General features: G+C 35.7%; 3 protein-coding genes across 4 annotated transcripts; all 3 read right to left on the reverse strand.

The window, feature by feature from the left end:
- Window positions 1-594: 594 nt before the first annotated feature.
- Window positions 595-5,136, reverse strand: LOC145613456 (receptor protein-tyrosine kinase CEPR1-like). Of its 2 annotated transcripts, XM_081668561.1 has the most exons (3): window positions 4,905-5,136; window positions 2,415-4,775; window positions 595-2,119 (listed from the first exon to the last, which is right to left on the reverse strand). In XM_081668561.1, the coding sequence occupies exons 2-3, from the start codon at window positions 4,702-4,704 to the stop codon at window positions 1,725-1,727; spliced, it is 2,685 nt and encodes an 894-aa protein (XP_081524687.1). In that variant the 5' UTR covers window positions 4,705-4,775; window positions 4,905-5,136; the 3' UTR covers window positions 595-1,724. The 2 variants fall into 2 exon arrangements, with proteins under 2 accessions (XP_081524687.1, XP_081524686.1); XM_081668560.1 differs by having other exon boundaries at window positions 2,415-5,136.
- Window positions 5,137-11,232: 6,096 nt separating this feature from the next.
- Window positions 11,233-11,868, reverse strand: LOC145613951 (uncharacterized). Its single transcript, XM_081668983.1, has one exon. The coding sequence runs from the start codon at window positions 11,866-11,868 to the stop codon at window positions 11,233-11,235; it is 636 nt and encodes a 211-aa protein (XP_081525109.1).
- A 240-nt stretch (window positions 11,869-12,108) lies between these two features.
- LOC145613952 (uncharacterized) lies at window positions 12,109-12,669 on the reverse strand. The gene has a single exon (XM_081668984.1). The coding sequence runs from the start codon at window positions 12,667-12,669 to the stop codon at window positions 12,109-12,111; it is 561 nt and encodes a 186-aa protein (XP_081525110.1).
- Between the last annotated feature and the right edge of the window lie 12,473 nt (window positions 12,670-25,142).

Below are 25,142 nucleotides of genomic sequence, written 5' to 3' on the forward strand. Positions count from 1 at the left end.
GGTATAGTACACTCACTACATTGTGCACACCAATTGTTTGATAAATTGGCTTTAGTGCAAAGCCCATCATCGAATTGCTGAATTACTTTCTTCATTTTGACCATTTTAATGCTTATTCTTTTGTCGTAAATTAATGTAATCTTTGCACTTATCTTTGCTTTTTTAGTTGATTTGGTTCATTGGTTGAATATGGGTAATCATTACAGACCATTTTAGTGATGTACTGGTTATATTTTTATATTAGTAGCTACACTTATTGTATTGGTAGTTTTGGTTCTTTTAGAAAGAGGTGGAAATGGGTCGTTCGGATTTGGGTTGGTTTGGCTTAATTTTGTTTAAGTCATTTTGTTCTGCTGGAGTCGATTCAAATTGGGTCATATTTGGGTCAATTGTTTTTCAATTGTCTTAAAAAAAGTCCAATAATCTTGGTCATATTGGTTATCTAGGTTGGGTTGATTCAGATTGTATCAATTTCAGTTCGGTTCAATGTCAATGTTATCGATTTTAGGGCTGGTCGGGTCTAAATCGTGTCGGGTTTATTAGGGAAATCAAGTACTAGTCAGGTCTGTTAGGTCAAGTTTTGGCTAATATATATGGAAGAATGTGAAAACTTACATAATACATTCACTTGAACAATTTTGTGACAAGCCAACATGTGAAATCCTTTTCCTGAAACCTGTGATAAAATTATATGCTTACTATCAGCTATTTAGAGTCATTTCATAAAATGATGACAGTTTGTTGCAGTGTTTTCACCTTCTCATGATCCTAGAATAGTTGGTTTTTCTGCTGTTCTGTAGTGGTGAAGGATGGGAGTTGATGCTGCGTACACTCGTACTACTGAAACTCTCAATCAAACAAGTGTGCATGCACTAATGCACATAGCCGCCGGGCTTGAGGCAATATGAAATATAGATTTAATAAGTTTTTTAGGTTCCGAGAAGAGTGATCAAACACTTGCTGAAACTAATGTACCACATTTCCACAAGCCATTTGTTTAAGGACCTATAAAGATTTGTTTTAAAGAATGCAAGAATTTGATGATTGACTTGAAATACTAAATTAATTCTACTAATTTAGTGAACCAAGTTGATTAGTGGGCTCTCTTGGTCACACTTTGTGTGGTGTACTGTTTTGTTTTATTTTTTTCTCAACACATGCTTTAAATTCCCAGTGTAAAGGAGAAATAACAATATGAAATTCTTTTCTACTGCAGTTTGTGCTTTGCCCTACGGCCTGAATTGCGAGTTTGCGACAATGGTGCTCTTCAATCAGCCATCTTCTTTCATCTGAATCAGGATAACTAATTGCTGAGTTGGGCCCTCCATATTGGGGTTTGGTGTTATATTGTATGTTTAAATTCAAGTTTTAGAAGACAGCTTGCTTTGTTATCACTCTCATAAAATAAAGAGAAAAGATAAAAAGAGGAAAAAAACAGAAAAATAAAAGCTAAGAATTATTTTTCCTTTATGGTTTATGCAATGCAGATGCTTGCTTTGTTATAAAGCAGTTATATTGATTACATTCCTCATATCTTACAAGGGGTTCTTAGATGAAAGGTGGAAAAAAGAAAAGATAGAATCTACCTACTACTTTTTTTATAAAAGAAACAAAAGGGGCCAAATTGTTCCTCATGAAGGGTCTCCTAATGCACTTGGTGAGACGATGCTTTTTGTACAGATGCTCTATTGCTTCACCTTAGATGTCTATTAATTACTGTATGGTCATAATTGAAATGTTTTATTTATTTTTGTGGAATTCAATGTGTTTTTGGTCTTATATGTCGATTTACAAGAATCGAATCTGCATGGGTCTATCTCACCTAGGAACTGCACTATATCATTCATAGTTGGCCGTGGGGCTGGGGCCCTAGCTGTACATCGAATGGCTGTGCAGATTACTTGAAGCATATCATCCCTAAACAAACCTGAAACGCGTTTGTCCAAGACTTCCATAGCTCCTTCCCTGGTTTCTGCTTTCATTGTAACCCAATTTATGATGTTCTTGTTTTCACCAAACTCTGCCTCCACTGGCTTCTTCCCTGTGACGAGTTCCATCAACACTACCCCAAAGCTGTAGACATCACACTTTGTTGTTGCCTTGGATGTATTTGCATAATCTGAACGACATTCAGAGTTAGAATAAACTTAAACAACGTATTATGTACATGAAACTTTGACCCAACCAGTTCTAAATCTGGCAAAATCAATATTATAGCTTAACTTTGGAAATCTTAATGTTGTTGCAAGTTGATTACTATTGTATGCAGCATTAAATTTTGAATGGATCTTAAAAAACATCACATATATTATATAGCAGAATATGCATGTGTGAGTATTTTAGATGAGAAAACAAGAGACTTTCGGAAATTCCATCATATTGAGAGTTAGAGACTATTAGCATCTGAAACTTACCAGGATCCATGTACCCATAAGTGCCTGCAATAACAGTGTTGCTTGAATCTTTTCCACCCTTGGCTTGCAGGACCTTAGCCACACCAAAGTCTGCAACCTTAGGCTGGAAATCAACATCAAGGAGAATATTGGATGACTTGATGTCCCTGTGTACAATTGATGGCAGCAGATCATGATGCAGGTAAGCTAAACCCTGAGCAACCCCTAAGGCAATTTGGTGGCGAGTTGGCCAATCCAATTGAATTTTCCCTTTGTGTAGGGCATCCCAGAGGTTTCCATTAGGCATATACTCATAAACCAGCAAGCTACAATCGAAACTTGACAAATAGCAGTACAGCTTCACGATGTTCTTGTGCCTTATATTTCCCAGAGTCTGAACTTCTGTCTCAAGCTCTTTATCTGGAAAGAGCTGGTCATCTGGCACCTTGTCCTTTGTTTTCCGACTCCATAGCTTCTTCACTGCCACAATTTCTCCACTGCTTAGCCCAATTCTATACACTGTTCCTGATCCTCCATGACCAACTATGTTCTCGTCAACCATGGCATCTAAGATCTCACGCTGATTAAAGCTTATTCGATGGAAGCTTTTGACATCATATGAGCAGAAAGACGATGACATGGTCTCATCATGTCCTATCAATGATTTTCCTTTTCTTAACCATCGTTTAAAGAACAAGATGGCTCCAACTAAGAAAAGAATTACCGAGGCCACTATTACCCAGATTAGATTCACTCTCTTCCGGGTGCAAGCCTGTTGACAAAGTTGGAAGCTTCTATCTGATGTGTCTGTGTATGTTGTCACACAGAGCCCTGGATTTCCTAAGAAGCTGTCTTCTAAACCCTCTTTAATAAGGGAGAGAGGAATGGGACCATAAAGATGATTATTTGAGAAGTTGACAGAATTGGGGATTATCTTAGATAGGCTCCGAGGAAGCCTCCCTGTCAATTGGTTGTTTGACAGGTCAAGGAGATTAAGTGATTTTAGCTCAGATAGTGAATCTGGAATGGAAGAATTAAGGTTGTTGCTTCGTAGCAGTAAGAGATTTAGCTTCTTAAGGTTACCAATTTCTGTAGGTATGGGGCCAGATAGAAGGTTGTTGCTTAAATCTATTTTTACCAAACTTAATGCTCCAGAGATCTCAGGAGGCAGAGCCCCTGATATTTGGTTGCTCTGAGCAAAGAATTCTGATAGGTTTTTGGCATTTCCAATCGAGGGGCTTATAGGACCCGTCAATTGATTAAAAGCTAAATCAATAACTGCCACATGGGGAAGACCAAAAAGTCCTTGTGGTACTGAGCCCTTTAACTGATTATTGCTAACACGAAAACGTACTAGTGATGTGCACTTTTCATAAGTTTCAGGTATTTCTCCAGTAAACTTATTAGATAGTACGAGAAAGTACACGAGTTTACCTCCTTTGCAGATTTCTGGTGGCAATTTACCGCTCAGTTGATTCTCTGACAAGTCTAACAGAGTCAAAGCAGACAACTTCCCAAGGTTTTTGGGAACATCCCCTGTCAGAAAGTTGTCGTAGATGGATAGGAAGCTCAAAGTCTTCGAGTCCCCCAAGGCAGTTGGAATTTCTCCCGTGAGGCTGTTGTTGTAAATCTGTAAGCCCCGGAGTTTGGGAAGGCGGCATATTGAATCTGGTATTCTTCCTGTCAATTTGTTAACTGACATATCCAGATCTGTGAGCTTTTTCAGATTACCCAACTCTTCTGGAATGGTGCCCGTGAGCTCGTTGTAGTAAAGCATGAGTGACTTCAAATTCTTCAGCCTCCCCAGCTCGGGTGGAATCTGTCCACGAAGGTAGTTGCCACTTAGTTCAAGATCAACAAGAGAAGTCATGTTTCCTAAGGACGGTAAGATTAGACCCTGAAGCTTGGATGTTGACAAGACCAGTGATCTAAGCCTTGTCAGTCGTGTGATGTTCTCTGGAAGTTCCCAGCGGTTAAGGTTGTTGTTTTCGTTGAAGTTGATCATCTCAAGATTGGTGAGGTTCATGATGGACATGGGGAAATCTCCATCGAACAAATTGTATGATAAGTCCAGGGCACGAAGATATTTCATGCGAGAGAAATTTGGCAGTTTGCCACTGAGATATAAGGAACTCATATTGAGCACTTCCAAGAGAGAGCAGTTGATGATGCCATCTGGAAAAGGGCCTTGAATAAAATTGTTACTGATATCCAGCACACGCAGCTCAGGCAGGTAGGAGCAAACATTCGATGGAAATGAGCCTTTGAGTGACCAGCCTGAAATATTGATCTTCGTGACTTGACCTTGCATATTACAGGTGATTCCAGTGTAATTACAATATGACTTCCCTTCTTGGATATTCCAGTAAGACAAAGCGCCACCTGAGAGAGAGTTTTTCATGAGGTTAAAATATTGAGGCTGCTGATTACTTGTAGAATGGACAGAATTAAGGAGGGAAAGAAATAACATGAAAAAAGATAAATGGAAAGATCGAAAAGCCATGACTTGACCTTGGTGGATGAAACTGGGGAAGAGAAAGGAGAGGTGTTTGTCTAATATGGTTGTTGCGATTGAAGGAGCAGAGAAGAGAATATGTATATAGCTAGCATGATTGAGGAGATAATTGGGTGCAGCAGTAATGAGACTTGATGGAAAAAGAAGGTTCTTCCGGTACTAATCACTGCTGAAGAAAGAGAGAGGATACATATTTAGCATAAAGAAGCTTTATGCTGTACCCACTAACATATGTAGAGAATAAGATTATGTACATATATAATGTATGAATAAACAGCGCGTACTTTTAATAACTGTTTCATGTTTCGAATCAGGACCACTTAATAGCTATATATTCTCAATTAAAAAGTTGATCTTCCTTCAGATAATTGATGTTTACTGTACTTAATATCATCCTGGAACCATTATTTTCTATTTACAGGTTTGCTTATTTTTTTATATCTAAAGATCCTGCTTCAAATGATTAAATTATGTGGAGTAAGCTAGACTAAATTCCTAAAATCAATAATTGGCAGTGCTTTGGTTAATTTTATTTTCTGATCTGCCTGTTCTCTTTTATCTGCATTCCTTAAATTCTTAGCTGTTTCTCTGTTACTTTCTTCTTCTGTGCTTGGTTGTGACCTCTATGCAATTATCGTATAGGTTATTCGCTAGCTTAATATTTTGGACGAACAATTCATGAATTATAGGCGTATCTTGTCTATTATAGACGTACAATAATACATAACATATGATATGCTATAGTAATTGTTTTTAAAGTGCTTTTCTGCAACTAGCATATTGTTTGCGCTATCAGCACTACACTTGAATAAGCCTTGTAGTTGATAGAATAAAGTTTTTGTTGTGCTTCTTAGGTCCCACCAACCAGATTGATTTGATTTGATTTAGCAGGAGATTATATTAATAAGAAACTGTAGAATTTAATTATTTATATGCTAATCCTTAATGGTTTTCTAACCGTCTACATAAGAAACATGTGTCAGGTTTTTCATCTTTTTATATTCTCATAGGATAAAGCTTTAGAAGTTGTTCATTATTATGAAAATTCTTTAATAAGAATCTGTAGCAAAAGTTTGCTGTCTCTGGAAAAATCATCGCGAGCCATAGCCATGTAACTTAGAGTTTAGACTGCATCATTAAAGTTTGCAACTGAAACGGATAGCTTGTGTTGTGTTTTCTGTTTTGAGAGGAAATTCACTAATAACTATCCGGGTTTAATGGTTTAATGCTGAGATTTGAATCAGTTTGCCTGCAGGAAAAGCTGTACATCAAATAACATGCAAAAGAAATTCTAGCCTGTGTAATTTAATCATAGACTAATGATATGTCTGTATGGTTGATAAAATGTGTTACTGAAGAGAGCGTATTTGGATGTTTATTAGTGGTAGAATCGTACGAATTCGTGAGATTCTGATCAATTTGGCAGTGGAACATTCTCTTTATTTCTTTAAAGGAAAGCTTAGAAAGTTTAACTTTCTGAGCTGTTTGAAATGATTTGACTTTGATCTAAAGAATGATATTTTGCTAATGGAAATCATTTACGTTACCTTTTCTTCTTGTTTGTTTCTTCGGTTTATGATTTTTTTTGATTTTAATTTTCTTTTTCGTTGTTTTAGAGGACATTGTGGAATTAAGGGAGCATGTTTAAATTACTGGAATTAAGAGTTTGGCAGTGGAGGTTACTACTACAACAAACTTCTGCCAGTATGGCTTTATTTTCCCAAGCTTCACACCAAAAAGTGGCAAGCAGGTTTTTCCTTGTTACTTTATACTTTATTGTCCACACTACCTGGAATTTATAATTTCTTTCTTGTTTTGAATTGGAACATTAGTCCATATATAAATTCATGCAGTCAAGATATAATAAAAATCCATGAATGCCATCTGAACAAAGATATCTAAAAACTGTCGTCATGAAAATCTATCATATAACTGGAACAAGATCTCCCCCCCCCCCCCCCCCCCCCCCCCCCCTTTTTTCCTGAGTAGTGCTTACACCAAGTTAGCTTTATTAAGTTCTTAATATGCATTGGAACTCATTGTTTCTTGGTTTACTGAGCAAGTAAGAAGCAATGGATAGAAACGGGTATTGATGGGGAAAGCCCATAAAAGTTTGTGAGCCCAAAAACTAGAATCTCATGCCTTATTTAGATGCTCTCAATGATATAGTAGAATGTGAATAATAGAGAGATGCCCACTCATACCAAGTAATGGTTGTGTATTTTGACAGCTAGAAACTTATATAATCTGACATGGCTGTTTTATTCGGTTGTAAATGTTGTTTAATAATGATGAATATTTTTTTTTTTTTTTTTTTTTTTGAGAGAATAATAATGAAGTTAGAAACAAGCTCAAATGGAGATAAGGTGCAAATAGAACATAAGTAGTCATTTTTATGGTTTTCATTGCGTTGATCAGAAGCAAGATTATATGAGAGATATGTTCAATACTATTTGACAAAATATTAGTCTGAGTTGTATTGGGTTGGAATTACAATGGGCTGAATTTATAACCTATTCAAACTATTCTGTGATTATATGCTGTAAGGTAGAATTACTTAGTTTCATGTAATGTTTTTGGTAGTTGATAGACTTTTTAGCTTTCACAAAATTGGCTTATACTTCTTACTATTAAGTGGCTTCTTGATATGTTAAAATAATTCTTATCACACAATCAATGTGTATGAAGATTTTAGCAATAAGATTGCATATACCTAAGACTTTTGAGCTAAAAAGTGTTTTTGTTATAATACATCTTATATGACGGTGTTTTTTTTTAAAAAAAAATTTTTTAAAAATTTTTTTACTAAAGCTTGAATGTTCTCAAATTACTTAATTTTGGCCATGTTAGTTGTTTCGGCTTAACATTTCTGATTAAGTAATGCGAAAAAAAAAAAAACAAGCCTCCAAGTATAAGTGCCACACTTGGTGTATATTTGTCATATCAGCACCCTACCTTTCTGCAATCTTATTGGACAACTCAGCACCTTAGAAAGCAGGACTATTTTTAATAGGTCTTTTGATAGCTAATTGCAAACTTTTCATTGAGGATAGAGGTTGGGCAAAGTAGAGGTTATGTGTTGATATGTGAAAGGCTACACCCATCACTTATCCCTAGCTTTGCTTATATTGTATAATGCAGTAAATAGGGATTCATATTGAATTGTCATGTCATAGTCATATTATATAGAAAAACTCCTTTAATAAACATCTTTTCCCTATTAAATTTTTCATAATTTTATACTATGTAGAATAATTGATGTTGGAGCTTTCATTTTCATTAGCGTGATTCTACCTTATACCTATTTTTTGTATATAATTTAAATCTTCTATTCAATCTCTCAGTGGAAGGGGCATCATGTGCATGTTAGTAGTTAAAGATGAATTCTTGTTATTGTATAAATGTAAAATTTTTGAAAAAGTAAATTCCTTACACAAGATGCTTTTTAGGGGATTTTTACAGTGATATATTTATATATTGATAACATTGCTATGCTAGTAAGTGCTACATAATATTTTTTGCCCCTATAGAAACAGTAATCCTTCTTTTGTTCAATTAGAATTCATTTTCTGAAAGTTTTTTCAAGAAAGAGCTACTTTGATGCATAGAAATAAGGCTGAAAATTGATTGGACAACATGTTAGGTTAAAGCATCTTGTGCACTGGATAAACTCAAAGAAGGCTGTTATTTATTTGAAAATGATGCAGTTATGTGTCTTTTGGTAAAAACCTTAAATGAATTAATGCAGCTGTTTATGGGAATTTATTCCTGATTTCGAAATGTGTTGGTTTTATTGGATACGTATGTTTATTCTGTGAGTCCTTGCTTTCACAGATTGCAAAACTAACAAGTGCACGATTTGGTTCTTTTCTTTTTTCTTTTGTTTCTGTCGCAGAACTTTATCCAATTGGTATCTATGGTGTACAAGGTCAAAACATGCCCACTTATTTCCTCTAGAAGCTAAGCGTTATCCTTTACTTTCATTCTCTTTTCTTTTATTCTTTCCTGTTCATTTTATTTTGTATCTTTTTCAACATGACAATCTTGCTGACATGTGTGATTTGGCCGTGTGCAGTAGGAAAATGGACTAACATGGTGCACTAAGGATGTGGAGTCACGAATGAAAGCGGAAGCAGCCTAATCATACCTTCAGCAGTAGGAGAATGAAATTTCTTTTATTCATATTCAAGGTTAATCTGCTCATCTCTTAAGTGATGATATGGTGATAAGTAGTTTTTAGGAAATTCTACTACCCTGGCATTTATAGCTTCTACTATGTGCAATAACCTGCGTGATCTTGGATTTTGAGCTACATACTTAATGGACTTAAGCAGAGACAACCTAAGCTTGTTAGCTATAATCATATTTATCAATTTTCGTAATTTAAAGCACATAAAAAATTGTTGTTAGGCTGATAAATGTTTCTATTCACTTACAGCGACCAACATGTGGAAAATATTAACTCTTCCGAGTTTTGTTTTATTTTGTTTCTTAGACAAGGACTGTTCCAGTAAATTGAGGTTTGTAGTCTTTCTAATGTCGTGAGCCACATCCCACATCAGCAAAATAAGATTAAATTAGAGGACATATGAAGTTATGTTTGGAGAACAGATGCAAAAGCTTGAGACTTTGCTGCTTGCTGGCATCATGAGTGAAGATTAAGGAAACATTTTGAGCATATCCTGTCCTTAGAATTTTGATTTAAAAATTTCCCTTTTTGTTCCCAGTAATGCTTAGTCTTTGCCAAGTTCTTCTGCCCAGACTGCATAACAGTCCACAGTTATTAAATTTGCATGATGATCTCCAAAGCATTAAGAGTTGATAACCATAAAATTTCTATATATATATATATATATATATAGCTCTTCCAAGAGTGCCAGCATATCAGTAAATTGCATGTATAAAGTAGCTGCTACTTAGTGCAATATTCATCATTTTATGGTCAATAAATACATGTATAGTGTGCTTGGTTAACAACTGGAGTATATAAGGGGGAAAGTGATATAGGCACACCAAAAAATGATTTTGGCACACCCATTGTGAGAGCGCAGTTTTCAAAACTCTTCTTACATGGAGGTGTGCCAAAAATCAATTTGGTGTGCCTAAAGTATCAAAAAATTGTTGAATTGCAGGCTCTGCAGAACAGGATTTCTGAACATTATATCATTATAGGCAATCAAAGATGAATTCCTTTTAAAAGTGGACATTGCACTCCCTTATTAGATTAAATTTGTAGACACTAAAGTTTCTTCTATTTGGATGCCATAAAACATAGTTAATTTACTGGCAGAGTTCCCAACAAAAGAGTCACCATTCCTTATTTGGTTAGAAATTTGGCACATAGTTTCTAGTTTTTGGGTTTGAATCATATTTTACCCCCTTATCTTTCGAATAAATTCACGGTTGCATTACATTACATGTAGTTATGCTAACCTTCTGGACCCTTAATGCCATAACATTCAATTTTCAGGACTATCTCACATGTGGAGTGTTAGGGACTTGGGAGTATTTTCTGTGGTAGAGAATCTACAGTACAAACTGATGCAGAAGAGCATGTTGTATATTTTTCTAGGTAAGTAATTAAAAGCTTTACTGCCCAAAAAGACAAAATATATACCAAGATGACGAAGTCAGGATGTACGTACTTGGTAGAGCACTTTCAAAACCTTCCTTTTGCACACTTAGACTTTGTAAGAGCAAGTTTAGCCCCAAGTCTTAAGACTTGGATGTGACATCATTTTTGGCGGTTCCCATTGAAAATGATGTCATCAAATTCTTGTTAAGACTCACTAAGACTTACACAAATTTATCACTTTAGCCCTAAGACTTAAATATTTGACATATAATATGTAAAAACGTGTAAAAAAAAAAAAGAGATAATAAAAATAAAAATGAAGTGGGTGAAGTGGGTCCCAATCTCAAGTCGTAAGTTGAGTCTTGAAATTTCAAGACTCAACTTGAGACTTGCTTGAGATTTTTGAAGAAAAATGGGAAAAGTCTTAAGTACTCAAAATGTTAAGACTTGGGGCTAAACTTGCTCTAAGCATTAAAACAGATCACAGATACTCAAAGTCTCAAACCAGTCTTTGTCTTTCCTTGAAGTGCTCCCAAGAAACACAACCCTAATGCCAGTGGCGGAGCCAGGAATATATAATTGGGGGGACGACAACTAAACATCGCATCATTTGACAAAAATATTTAAATAAAAAAATAAACGCAAAGATAGTTTTATAGTTAAAATTTCACAACTAAAAAATCCACGATATATAATTAGTCCTACAATTAAAAAAAAAATAAAAAAATTACATAAAGTTTAATATTAAATTATAATTGCATCCTTCGAGTCTTTATATTTTGAAAACGATCAATGATTTTTTCATCGGGAACTTGTCGGAACATTTCCTTCTCAATGAAAGTGATCAAACAATCATTCGTAAATTGATCACCCATGCTATTTCGCAACTTACTTTTGACATATGTCATTGCGGAAAACACTCTTTCAACACTTGCCGTAGCAACGGGAAGAATCAACATCAACTTGATAAGCAAATATACAAAAGGATATGTCTTATCCTTCTTGGTACTAACAAGCATCATGGAAAGAGAGTTAAGATCACGCAAGTTTTGAAATCTTTCATCATTGTGCATATTTTCCATGAATATATGAAGTTGACCTTCAAGTGTCATCAAATCAAAACTTGAAAATTCTTCGGGATAAAAAGAGGCAAGTTTGAGTACCTTTTCTTTGTCAAAAGATGAAAAGTTATCTTTAGGACTTAAGCAAGCCATACAAGTAACTAAAGTAAGTAATTCCATGTTTCTCTCATTGAATCGATTATCAAGTTCTTGAAGATGCAAATCAATTACCCCCAAAGATATTTCAACTCGAAAATGATGTGGATTTGTTGCTTTTTCGACAAACCGTCGTGATCTTCCTTGAGGAACATAAAGAGCATCCATAGTGGGAACATCAATGTCTTGTTTAGTGCAAAATGAAGTAACCTTGTTTAAGAGTCTCCCACCCTTGTTCCCTCATTTTTTGCATTGCACTTTTTGTGAAAGTAACTAGTTCCATGGCATTTACAATATCTTGCTCCTTTCTTCGCAAAGCAATACACAAGTCATTAGTGTAACTAAAAATAGTAACATCAAGTGAGCCACAAAAATAAAATCAAATGACTCTAATTGTCCTAAAACAATTTAAGCTTTGAACTTATCTTCCGATGCACCATGCTTACCAATGTGAACAAGTACCTTCACAATTGTAGAAAACACACGGATGATATTTACAAGACACTTGTAATGAGATCCCCAACGAGTATCTCCGGGCCTATTCAAACCAAGCTCTTGATTCAAACCCGATCCACTCAAAATTTCCCCCACTTCTAATGCTTGAGCAAGTTCTTGAGCTTGACTATTATGAATCATTTCTCTTCTCTTGCAAGAAACTCCAACAACATTCAACAAGTTTGCAAGTATTTCAAAAAGCCAACCACAACTATCATTTCTTTTAGCAACGGCAACTAGTGTGAGTTGAAGTTGATGAGCAAAACAATGTATGTAGTAGGCTCTTGGAGTATCATTCATAATCAAAGTCTTGAGGCCATTTATTTCACCCTTCATATTACTAGCCCCATCATAACCTTTCCCTCTTATCATAGATGGACTTAATGAATGTTCCACAAGTAATGACATAATTGCATCTTTAAGAGATAAAGCGGTAGTATCACCAACATGTACAGTGCCTAAAAATCTCTCCATTACCTTTCCATTATCTCTATTAACAAAGCGCAAAACAAGAGCTAGTTTCTCTTTTTAAGACACATCACTTGACTCATCGGCCAATATAGCAAAGTAATCATCACCAAGCTCTTCAATTATGCACTTAGTTGTTTCTTTTGCACAATAATTAATAATGTCTTTTTGGATCAGGGGAGAAGTCATTTGACAATTTCCGGGTGCATTTTCAAGAGTATGATCACCTACGTCCTTAACTTTTTCTCCTAACCATTTCAATAGCTCAATGAAATTACCCTTATTATAAGACTCATCACTTTCATCATGCCCACGAAATGCCAAACCTTGCCCCAAAAGAAACCTTAAACAAGTTAAAGATGCATTTAAACGAATATAATATTCACTTTTAATCACCTCACTTGCCTTTTCAAAAATATTCACAATTGATTTATTTTTCCCATCTTTCAAGTTCACATACTTCTCATAAGCAAGATTATGAGCACTCTTAATTCCACCAACATGCTTCTCAAATCTTTCCGACTTATTCCATTTCCTAAACCCTCCATCAACAAATGCCTCACCTCCCATATTATTGTCAACTTCACCTTTAAACAAGTAACATACAAAACAAAATGCGGCATCTTTTTCAATGCTATATTCAAGCCAATCCCATTTGTTGAACCAATTCACACTAAAACGACGCAAACCTCCCGCTTGTCTTTGAGGAAAGTTGTGAGTTTTTAGTTGGCAAGGTTTTTTGAGAATATAAGCCCTCCTCACCGCATTTCTTTGATTTGGGGATAGTCCATTATGTTCATTCTTTTTCCCGGATCATGAGGAAGAAGTTCAACATCATATATCAATTCTTCCTCCTCTGTTGGTAAATTACTAGTACTTGTACCACTAATTTCTTCAACATTTTCTTGAGTTTGGGGGGAGCAAAATGAAGTGGGTTCATGTCCTTGAGATTTCATTCTTTTAAACAAGAATTGTCGAAGATCGGGTTGTTTTCCCTTAGAATTTTTTGAATTAGGTGAATTGTTTGAAATGTCCTAATTAAATCAATAAAAATAAAAACAATGAATCAACAATAATTTAATTACCATCATATCATACAATCAATATTACCAAACAATTTAACACAAATAACAAGTTATAATTTTATAAAGTGAACAATTTGAGAATTGAGAACCCTAGCCTAACATTGGAATACAAACAATCAACCATTTAAAAAAAAAAAATCAGAATTTAAACAATTAAAAATTCACACTTAAATAAAAAGTTAGCACTTAAACAATTTAATTAAAATAAGATTTAAGGTTTGGAGGGATAATTTAAAATTATAAGTTACTTACAATGAATTGGGGAAAAATCCAAAGAAAATTGTCTTTCACAATATATGCTTGTGCGATGGTGGCGTGGTGGCGGCAGCGTCGACGTCAGCACCGTGGTCCGGCAGTCGGGGTAGCAGGTTCGACCGTTCGAGCACTCGTAGTAGTCCGTTGTGGGAATTGCGTTGAAACTAGAAAGCTTAATTTAAAAAAAAATTACCTTTATACTTTTTAACTTTTATTGTTTTGTCTTTTAGTAAGTTTTTATTGTTTTATATTTTTAGTTTGATATGATGTCATTCCTATTTCCTACAACTCTTGTGTCACTTTCACACTTTTTATTTGTATGCTTGCCTTGGTTAGTTGGTTTTGTCAGACTTTTGTGGAATTGTGGTATAGTCGTCTTTTGTAAGTTTTGTTTTGTTTTTTTTTTTTGTTTAATAGAAAAATCTAATTTTTTTTTAAAGTGGGCCCGCCCCTGCCTAATGCTATTTCTTAAACCGTACACTTTGTGAACTCTAGAGTTATTTGATATCTTTGAACGGGTAATTAGTTGAACACATGCTTAGTTCCTACATAATTTGGCTGTAGGCTTTCTGTTATAACGGATGCAAGAAAGAACAAATATTGAATGTAAAATTAACAAGACACAAATTTATGTGGTTCACCAACAATGCGTTGGCTACGTCCACGAGTAGGTGAGAGTAATAGTTTTATTGATCTAGGAGAATAAAAATTACAGATTCAGAACATATTTGAGACCAATAACAGAAAACAGATTGATTGTCTCTCGGATTTCTAATGTTGTCTCTCTTAGAACTCATTGATGAAAAAAACACAAAAGACTCTTAGATTTCTGAATAATCACTCAACTAATGATTGTTGCTTGTATACGGTTAGGAAATAAACTAGGGGTATTTATTATAACCCAAAGACTAGTGAAGATAGACTTTATTTTAAGGAAATAAAGTTCACGAACGAAGAAACCTAATTCGACCAAAACTGCTGATGTGCCTATTCGAAACTCCATTGAGGCACGGACGTGCTCCCTTTGGGCACGGATGTGCCTTGCCGAATATCATTGAAGCCTCGCTAAGGCACAGACATGCCTTGCCGAATATCTTTCTAGTACCCGACTCCTAGCTCCCGAATCAAGGCTATCGATTCAAGGAATATTCCTTACGTTTTCCAAATAGATTATATAGTAGCAACAATTGAACAAAAGAGGTATGCTTGTTAAATCTTAAACTACTATAATACGGATTGGCTCATTTTCAAACTTCATATCAGTATCATTGCAATTAACCTAGAACAAACCCTTAACTCCAGTTGTAATGATATTTGATGAAAAGGTGGGAGATGATTCTATGGCAATTGCCACAGGCGACAAAATCCATCATCACATTTCTTGAATAGGGACAATTTCCTATTAGGTCTTGCTTTCACAAGCCTAACCAACCAGCAGGTGAACTGGTGAAGCTATGATTAGAGAAATGTTTTGCACTTGAGGTTTGAGCTACAATGATCTACTCTTAAATCATAACATTGTACATGCCTTTAGGATTGTCACACATGTCCAATGAAACTAACAAAAAATTTATCCCTTATTTTGTATAACAATGTAAATTCATGTGAAGTCTAAAATGCTTGTCCTTGATTCTCATTGACAACCAATGTTATTGTAATTACGACAATACTCCAACATTAGAAAAATCCTAATTATGGAGAACTCTAGCATTAGGTAACCATTTTATTCTTAAATATATTCTACCAAGAATAAGCCAATAAGGGAGAGTAAAGATATCTCAACACCCCCGTCAAGTTGGAAAATATGAGTAAAAAATGCCCAAAATTGCCAGAAGATAATTAAATTGTTAATTCCTTATAGCCTTTGTGAAGAAATCTTCCAGTTGTGTTGTTGTAGAAACATACTACAGTGTTGTCAATCTGTCTGTTATTGCATCACGAACCACATGGCAATATGATTCAATATACTTTTTTCATTCATAAAAGACAGAATTTTTGCTATAGACAAAGGTGACTGATTGTCATAAAACAATTCAATTGCCTTTGGATGACGAACTCCTTAGCTCAATAAGAAACTCTTTAACAATGAACCACTTCATTTCACATATGATGGCAATATTTAACCTCCTCTACAGAAGAACCTTGGCCATATAATCTCTACTTCTAGCTCCTTGGATAATCAAAAGTGACTTGCCAAGGGTGTACTACTGACTTGGTATCTATTAAATCTCCGTGAAGCACGTTTGATGTTATTTGATTGAGATAATTGCAAGCACCATTAAGCCTATCCCTTGTTATTTGCATTCCAAGAATCTTCTTGGGTACACCCAAGTCCTTCATGTCAAACTCCTTTGACAATTGCTCCTTTAACCTTCTTATATCATCCATATTCAAACACAGTACTAACATATTTTCAACATAAAGTAGTAAAATGATATGACTGGATTATCCGTTGATGTAGCAATAGTGGTCAACATTGCGCTTCTGGAAATCTTCCGTGCGCATACAAACTTTTTTTAAGTTTGCACAGTTTATTTTCTTTCTCATTTTCTAAGAAATCTACTAGTTGATGCATGTATATTTCTTCATCCAAATTTCCATGAATAAATGCATTCTTCACATCTAATTGTTCAAGATGAAGATCTTCAATGGCAACAATACTTAACATTGTTCTAATGGTATTAAGTTTCAAATGGGTGCAAAAATTTCATCGTAGTTAACTCCATCTTTTTGTTGGAATCCTTTACTACTAGTCAATCATTTTATCTCTTAGAACCATCGTATTCCTTTTCACTCAATATACCCATTTGGTGTGAAGTGCCTTTTTACCCATGGATATTTTTTTTTTTTTTTTTTTTTGGTAAATAAAAATAATATTATCAAGAGAAAAAGGTTACAACTTACAAAAAGGTGCTAAGCTATAACCACCCCGCAACACCGAGAGATCCCAAAGGACTAAACAGAGAACCTCCAAACACCACAAGCCCCTACACAGGGACAATCAACAACCAATAAGAGAAAGAGACCAACCTGTCAGGAAGCTCCAAGCCCCAACCCTCTTAAACTTCCCAACTTGACTGATGTTACCTTTTAGGAAGGGCCCACCAGAAAAAACAGCAAGCAAGAGAGGGAAAACAACAAGATAGATGCAACAACAAACAAGCATCAAACCAAAATAACAAACCTAGCCTCACAGTAAGCGCTTACAAAGGACTAGAACAAAAGCCAAAACAAAGAAACTAGGCCCTATTCTAAAATGAGCAGCCTTCTATCAGCAGGGCATTTGCAAGCAACAACAAACAAAACATCTCTAAACACCACATCAGCAGGCTTATACTCACCAGTAAAGGTCAAGGCATTTCTCTGAAGCCAAACACTGTAAACTGTTTTAGCAAAGCACATACAAATCAGCATGTATTTAGCACCAGATTTCCTGCAAATTTTTGCAATCCAAACACTGTAAACTGTTGGAGCAGGAGTAATAGTTGCAGTATCATGAACAGTATTATTACTAGCAGCATCATTAGCAAGAGACAACAACAGCCACATATTGAGCCTTGGGGACCCAAACCTTAGTCTGTTGTTTCCCAGTGTGTTTATTCTACTTTACAGGCTTATCACTGTCATGGCCAACTTTACAGCACTTCTTTCAGAATGGAGGAGCACATTCAAAAACTATTTTCTGTTCAACTAGATCTCTAACCGGACTCTCTACCCACACACTAGTAGGAAGAGGTTTGGTAGCATCAACTTCTATAAAGAGTCTAGCAAAAGAAACCCTCATCTGCTTAGATGTGCACTTATTTGAACAAATAGGAACACCAATGACATTGCCAAGTCTGCTTAGGGTCTCAACACCCCAGCAATTTAGAGGAAGATTTGGGAATTTAACCCATAGAGGAACAGTTCTCAGCACTTCATCATGGTTTGACAATTAGAGGTCTACCATTTAACATGTAAGGGCCAGCACTCAGAATGGTATTCAAATTGTCACAATTTTGTAGTTTAATCAAGAAATAGCCATCATCATGCCAATAGATATTAGGTACTGTTTGATTAGATTCCTTCAAAATCGAGCCAAAATTAAGCCCATGAAAAGCAGTAATGGCCTCAGCATTATCCAACTGATGGATGAAAAGTTCCAGGGATGGAGTAAGCTGGGTTAAATGAAGTTCTAGAATTCTTAAGATTATCTAGAAATTTGTCACCAGGAGCTAAATTGCTCTTATTAGATGCATTTTGGGGGAGAGGAGTGTAATAGACCAGCTTTAGGGGGGGGGGGGGTCAGCCACATATACGGATCTACGCTAGAAGAGTCAAACACGGGTATCAACACTACAAACCACAAAGAGCAAGGGAAAAAATCAATTAAGAAGAGGAGAAGGAAAGAAAGCAACCTTAGTCCTAGGGTGTTTATTTATGTTTTTTATATTAGCTAAGTTTCACATGTTAAGCCTTAAGGTCATCCTTGACCATCTTAGTATAAGTAGTATGGGTAGTGTTAGTGGAAAAGCAGGCAGAAAATTAGTAAGGAAAACTTGGAGAGTTGCAACCTCAAGTTGCTAGGAGATTTGTAGCCTCAGACTACTACTTGTATCCCTTAATCATTCAGTTAATGAAGTATCAATTCTTCTCTTAATGATGAGCATTATTGAGTGAAATCAGCCTTAGTCTATAACAAATGATAGCCTTAATCTATTAATCTATCATTTTGTATCCAAATTCTACCATTATTAATCTAAATTATCAAGCATTTATATCTTAATTAGCCTATAAATCAGAAAATACAACATCAGCCCATTACAAGTGGTATCAGAGCGGTGATCCTGCGACTGCCGGCGGCCAAAAACCACCTTGAAAAAAAAAACCATGATTTTTGAGTGTGCTGAAAGAGGGGTAACACAGCAGATGCAGAAGTGGATCCAAGAGGAGTTCACATACATTTCCACCATGAGACAGCGAGGAATTTCAGATCCCCATGAAGAGCAAAGGGTCCGGTGTGAGCTTCAACTTCCAAAATTTAATGGAAGAAATTTAGATGACTAGATTCTTCAATTAGAGGGTTTCTTCCAATTTTTCCGGTTAAATGAGGAGGTGAAATTGAAGGTTGCCATCATTGGGCTTAGCGGCAACGCATTGCAGCAGTTCGAATGCGAAAACAACCCTTTCGTAATTGGGCAGAAGTGAAAAAGTGGCTACTCCAATGTTCTGGGTTGTGGCGGCCATATAAGGAGGAAATGAAAGAGATGTTTCAAAAAAAATTCAGAGAGGAAAGAGCGTGAAGAAAAAGAATCCATAAGGGCGGTGGAGGAGGCGGCGGTTACCCAGGCGGAAAGAAAGAGGCTTGAGGAGAAAAAAAGGCCATTTGGAATCCAAACCCTTGGTCGAGCAAATTGTTGCAACCGTGGGCACAAAGAGGAAAGGTGAGGAAGGTTTCACAGACGAACCAACTTTAAAGTCTGGTGGTGCACAGGTTTCGGTGGAGGATAACCTGGAGTTGCCAGCGAGTCGAGTGGTGGACTGTGGACCTCAGGGGGGTAGTGGGTTGACGGTTGGGACTGTGGACCAGTGATTTTGATGGTGGGGTGATTGTTTTCGAAGGTGGCTTTGATGGAGGTTTCACAAGCAAACCTACCATTTTGTTTGAGAGAAGCGGATATGGCCAAGGCAGGTTTGAAATTGTCTTTTCACCACCAATGGTCGCAAGGAAGATTGGTGATTTCTCTGGTAGATTTGCTGGTGGGGGTCATGGTGGAGTAGGCGACGGAGCTCGTGAAAGGGGGGCTGTATTCCGGACCATATAGAGGGCGGAGGTCGATGTGTTTAACGGTAGTGGGATAAATTATTTGTTTGAGAAAGGCGGTGCTGACGGAAGTGGATCCGGTGGTGGCCTAGGTTCCCTAGCCGAAAAAGGTGAACGTGGTCCAACGACCACCATTAGGGTGGCCTAAACAGGGACAGAGATGGCCTTGTTAAAGGAAGGGGTGGTGCGTGCGAGCGAGGTGGTGGTTTGGGCTTTTGGGTCGCCGGAGAAAACATAGCGCAGGAACTTTCATGGCAGATGCGGGGTTGGTCGTGGTGGCTTCACGCATCAAAAACGTGGAGATTTCGCGGGTGGTTTTACCGGCGGTGGGGGTTTGACCGGAAGTGGAGCAAGAGAAAGGATTCAAGAGGAATGGGTGATTGGTGGTTTTTGAAGTATGCAAAAAGAGCTGCTTTTGGCAGAAATGCTTTTGGCATTCATTGCCTTGTGGAGGAAGCCAATTATACAAGATGGGGTTAGTAAGGGCAAAATGGTCAATGGGCAGCTAGTGCCACATGCATATATGGAAAGAAAAGAGCTACAGGCTAACCCAATTCAATTTGATGAAGCAATGCAAATTATTGGGCCCACTTACCCTTCATGTTTTGGGCTTGTTAACTCTAGGCCTATCCATCCAACATCAGTTATGAAACCCAACTCTTATAACCTTATACATTCAAGCCAAATTTCACATCCTTCATTAACCTTGAGAGATCATTGCTGTCACCGAGAATCGAGTGCCGATTATTATCAACCTTGAGCACAAGGTGGAAGTTTAGGGGGCCGATAATGTAATAGACTAACATTAACGAGGGTAGTTTGGGAATTTCAGTACTTTTAGGTTAGTAGTCCTTATTCCTAAGCCTTAGTATAAATAAGGGATAGTATATGCATTAGCTATGATGTGAATTTTGAGGAAAAATGTTGAGAGTAGTAACCTCAAGTTACTAGGAGAGTGATAACCTAAAGTTATCAAGAGAGTGATAGCCTTAAGCTATTAATCTATCATTTTGTATCCAAATTCTACCATAATTAATCTAAATTCAAGCATTTATATCTTAATTAGCCTTTAAATCAGAAAATACAACATCAGTCCATTAAAAGGAGTAGCTTGTTTCTTCTTTCTCGCCATTGTTAACGATCTCATGGAAGAAAAACCATTAAAATTGAAAAACCATGGAAGGAGAGAAAAAGAGAGAAAAGTCAATGCAAAGTCAACGCCCCTTATAACCATTTTGATAATGTGTTTTGGATAACTTAGTTGATTCCCATGTATGGTTTAAAATTAATGATTTCATCTCATCTTTCATTGCGAGCTCCCACTTGCTAGCATCAATGCTTCATTGACCACTTTGAGTTGCTAGCTTCAATTTCATGTCTATCCTTGTACACGATTCTTTCATTATAGAACATATCTCTAGTACGGATCACCTTTTTATTTTCATCATCCCAAACTCATTATCCAAACTCATCCCCGTCATAGCCAGGCTTAGGGCGAACATATAAATTGGGGTCCTGGCGAACGAGCATTTTTTTTTTTTTTTTTTTTTTTTTTTTTTTTTTTTGCATTTTAAGGGTATGCAAAATGAAAGATTAGCTTCCTATATTTTCAAATTCACATATCAAATAATAAAAAAATGTATTAGTTATAAATCTTAAAAAATTCTCCTAGATTTTCAATCTTTTAATTATGGAAAAATATTTTTTAGAACAATAACGAAAAAAATATTTAGTTGTAAAAGATATATGAAAAAAAAATCAAATCGATTTTTTAATTATAATAATAAAAATAACTAAACAATAATAATAATAACAATAATAACAATAATAACAACAACAACAACAACAACAACAACAACAACAACAACAACAACAACAACAATAACAACAATAACAACAACAATAACAATAACAATAATAATAATAAATAATAATAATAATAATAAATAATAATAATAATAATAATAATAATAATAATAATAATAATAATAATAATTTTCATCTTCAAATGATTTTACTAGGGATTTTTTGGATAAATTAAATATGGGTAGTACACTTTGGAAAGATTGATAGAGACCTTTTAAAAATATCAAAAAGGGAATTCATCTCGTGGAAAACTAAATATTAGAAGCAAAAATTAAGGGAATTGAAAGTTGGAACATTTAATTTGCTTTGGGAACAATAACCAACAAACTTCATTCATTGATGAATGACGAATTTTAGCACTTGTATAAAGCAATTAAGCAATTTTAGCTTTTTTTTAATTTTTTTATTTTAAGTTTTTATTTTTTTAGGCCCTCTTTAAAACCAATTTGGGCTTTTCAAAACTGGGCGCTGCCCCGCCCAGCGACGGCCCTGGTCATAGCCAATGAAAGTACATTTCTTAGACTAGGATTAAGCTTATTTCTGCCTTCATCAGTAATATACACATATGCTACACATCCAAAGACCTTTAAGTGAGACAAATTCATCTCTTTTCTAGTCTATACCTCCTCATGTACTCCCTCCGTCCCTAAAAGAATGACCCATTTGGCCTAATTTTAGTCCCAAAAAGAATGACCTATTTGCATTAAAACACCTACCAATTTGCAACAATATTTGTGCAAAGTTAGCTCCATATAAAAATTTGATTTTCCATGTAATTTTATTACTTTCTCTCTCTATTTTTTTACAAACCCCATGTAAATTTATATTTTCAATATACTTTTACTTTCTTTTATTTAACTTTCTTAATACCCGCGTAGTCAACCCAACTGGGTCGTTCTTTCGGGAACGGAGGGAGTATTTTGTAGTCTAACGGAGTTCATCGACCTCGGTCAATCAAGTAAGCTTTTGTGCTGACTGCTTCTTCTAGAATTGCTTTGGTAAACCTAATAGTATAAAAATGCTTCTAGCTCTTTCTGTCAACGTTCGGTTCATAAGCTTAGCTAGAGCTACACCATTGTGTTGAGATGGACCCGGCATGGTTCTCTCCACCTTGATTCCATGCTCATAGCAAAACTTCTTGAATGTGGTGTCTTCATATTCACCACCATTGCCGATTCTAAACTTTTTAATCTTTTTCATTTTCTACTATAGCTTTCCATTGCTTGAAAGATTCAAACACTTTGTATTTTTGTTTTAGGAAGTAAACCCATACATTCTAGGAGTGATCATCAATAAAAGTGACAAAGTAGTGTTCTCCACCAATAGATGAAGTAATTGTTGGTCCCTTAACATTAAAGTGAACAACCTCTAACTTTTCCTCCTTTGGTGGTCTACCACTAGTTTGAAAGCTTACCTCTTTTGCTTTCCAAGTATGCATTTTTCACACATGTCCATATCAACTGTTTTAAGACCGGGAGTTTCCTATTAGAATCCATTAATACATATCTTTCTCACTCATATGGCCAAGTCTTTGGTGCCACAATTTTGAATTTTCATTTCCTACTATAATTGAAATTGAACAACATGCCCCTGTTATCATGTAAAGAAACTACTCTTTTTACAATGAGCAATTGTCATTAATCCCTTTGAAATCTTCCAATCACCATCTTGAAAGCAAGTGTAGCCTTTGCTCGCCAATTGCCCAACTCATATAAAGTTCTTCCTTAGGTCGGGAATATGCTTAACATCCTTCAGCCATATAACTTAATCTTCACTAAACCTTTACCAATAATATAACAAGATTGATCTTCTCCAAGGTATACTTTTCCCGGTTTCACGGACATACCTCTTGAATAAATTCTTTCTTCGAAGTAGCGTGGAATGATGCTCTAGCATCTCACACCCAAGATTCTTCCTTGCTCTCTGATGAGCATATCAACACATAATCTCTTTTTGCGGAAGAAGTAACATTTGCCTTTGCCTATGCTTCTTGGTTTTTCGATGCACTCTTGCACCGAGTTCTACTTGATTTAATCTCATATCTTTGAATTTACCTCGATAGCTTGATCTTCCATGTTCATTTTTTTTGGTTGAATTTCTTCTTTGTGACTCTGTATGTAAAACTAAAGAGGGTGATGATTCATCTGACTCCGTCAAATCTCTTCACTAAGAACCAGATCACGAACGTTGTTAAATTTCAACTCATTTCTTCCTAACGAGCTATCTGGTAATGAAGATAAAAGTATCAATGCTCCAACTTCATCTTCAAAATCAATTTCAATTGGGCTATGATAGAATTGAGTCCATTAAGATGTTAAGCTACCGATCCACCTTCCATCATCCACAAATTGAAAACCAACTCATTGAATGAACTTTATTAGAAGCCGATGGCTGCTCATACATACTAGATAGAACTTTCATCAGACTTGTCGTGGTTTTGTCTTTGCTATACTAAAGGCCACATTGCATGATAACGTTAACTGAATAATAATTCTGAGGGCTTGTCTATAAAGAAGTATCCAATATTCATCTTTCATACCCTCTAGCTTTGTTTCTTCCCTTTTCCTAAGCATTCTGTTAGTTGAGACGAACACTACAAGTGGGGGGGGTGAATTGTACATGAGTTCCTAGTGACTACTTTTTGCAAAATAAAATATAATATAAAAGGAACTTAGCAATGCACACAAGATTTTATGAGGAAACCTTCTAGGGCAATCGGAAGTAAAACCTCGACCTTCCAAGGGATTTCAAACCAAACCAAATCACTATAATAGGGCACTCTCCTAGGTACAACCTATTATAACATACCTTTACTCACAAGTTACAGATTGAACTTGCTACACAATAGAACTCTATTCTACCCAATCTCAGTTCACTCACTTAGATTCAGTTCACTCAGCACTCCCTGAATGCTCACACTCTCAGCCTCTAATTTTGAAGCCTACAATCTGTATGCAATTATCTTAATAATCACCCAAACCAAAACAATACAAACTCTTTGACTCTAATATGTGACAGGAAAGCTACGCATGGAATCCAAAACTAATATGACAAAGTTTAGACTTGGAAAACTTACACTTTAGAGCTCTCTGCAGGTTCTTTATGCATAAACTCACAAGTTGTGTTAATTATGAATTTTACTTTAAATACATGAAGTACTCGAATGTAAAGTAAGGATTTAAAAAAGATAGAAATTATAAAACTACCATTTTCACAAAACACGTTTTTAAGTAAATCAATTGTAAAGAAAATCTTATTAGAAAACTTATCAAAGATAAAATTTAAGAAAAGAATAATATCTTGTAAAACCGGATTTTTTTAAAATTAAATCTTTAGAAAATCTTTTCATATATTAAAACTTATCTTTTATAAACTTTCCAATTATAAAGCTTGCCAAGCTTTGTCACGCTTTTGAAAAACTCCATGCATAAACTAACCTAACATATTTACAATAATCCTTAGACAAATAA

The sequence above is a fragment of the Chenopodium album genome, chromosome 25 (genome assembly GCF_948465745.1).
Source record: "Chenopodium album chromosome 25, dcCheAlbu1.1, whole genome shotgun sequence".
NCBI classification, from domain to species: Eukaryota; Viridiplantae; Streptophyta; class Magnoliopsida; order Caryophyllales; family Amaranthaceae; genus Chenopodium; species Chenopodium album.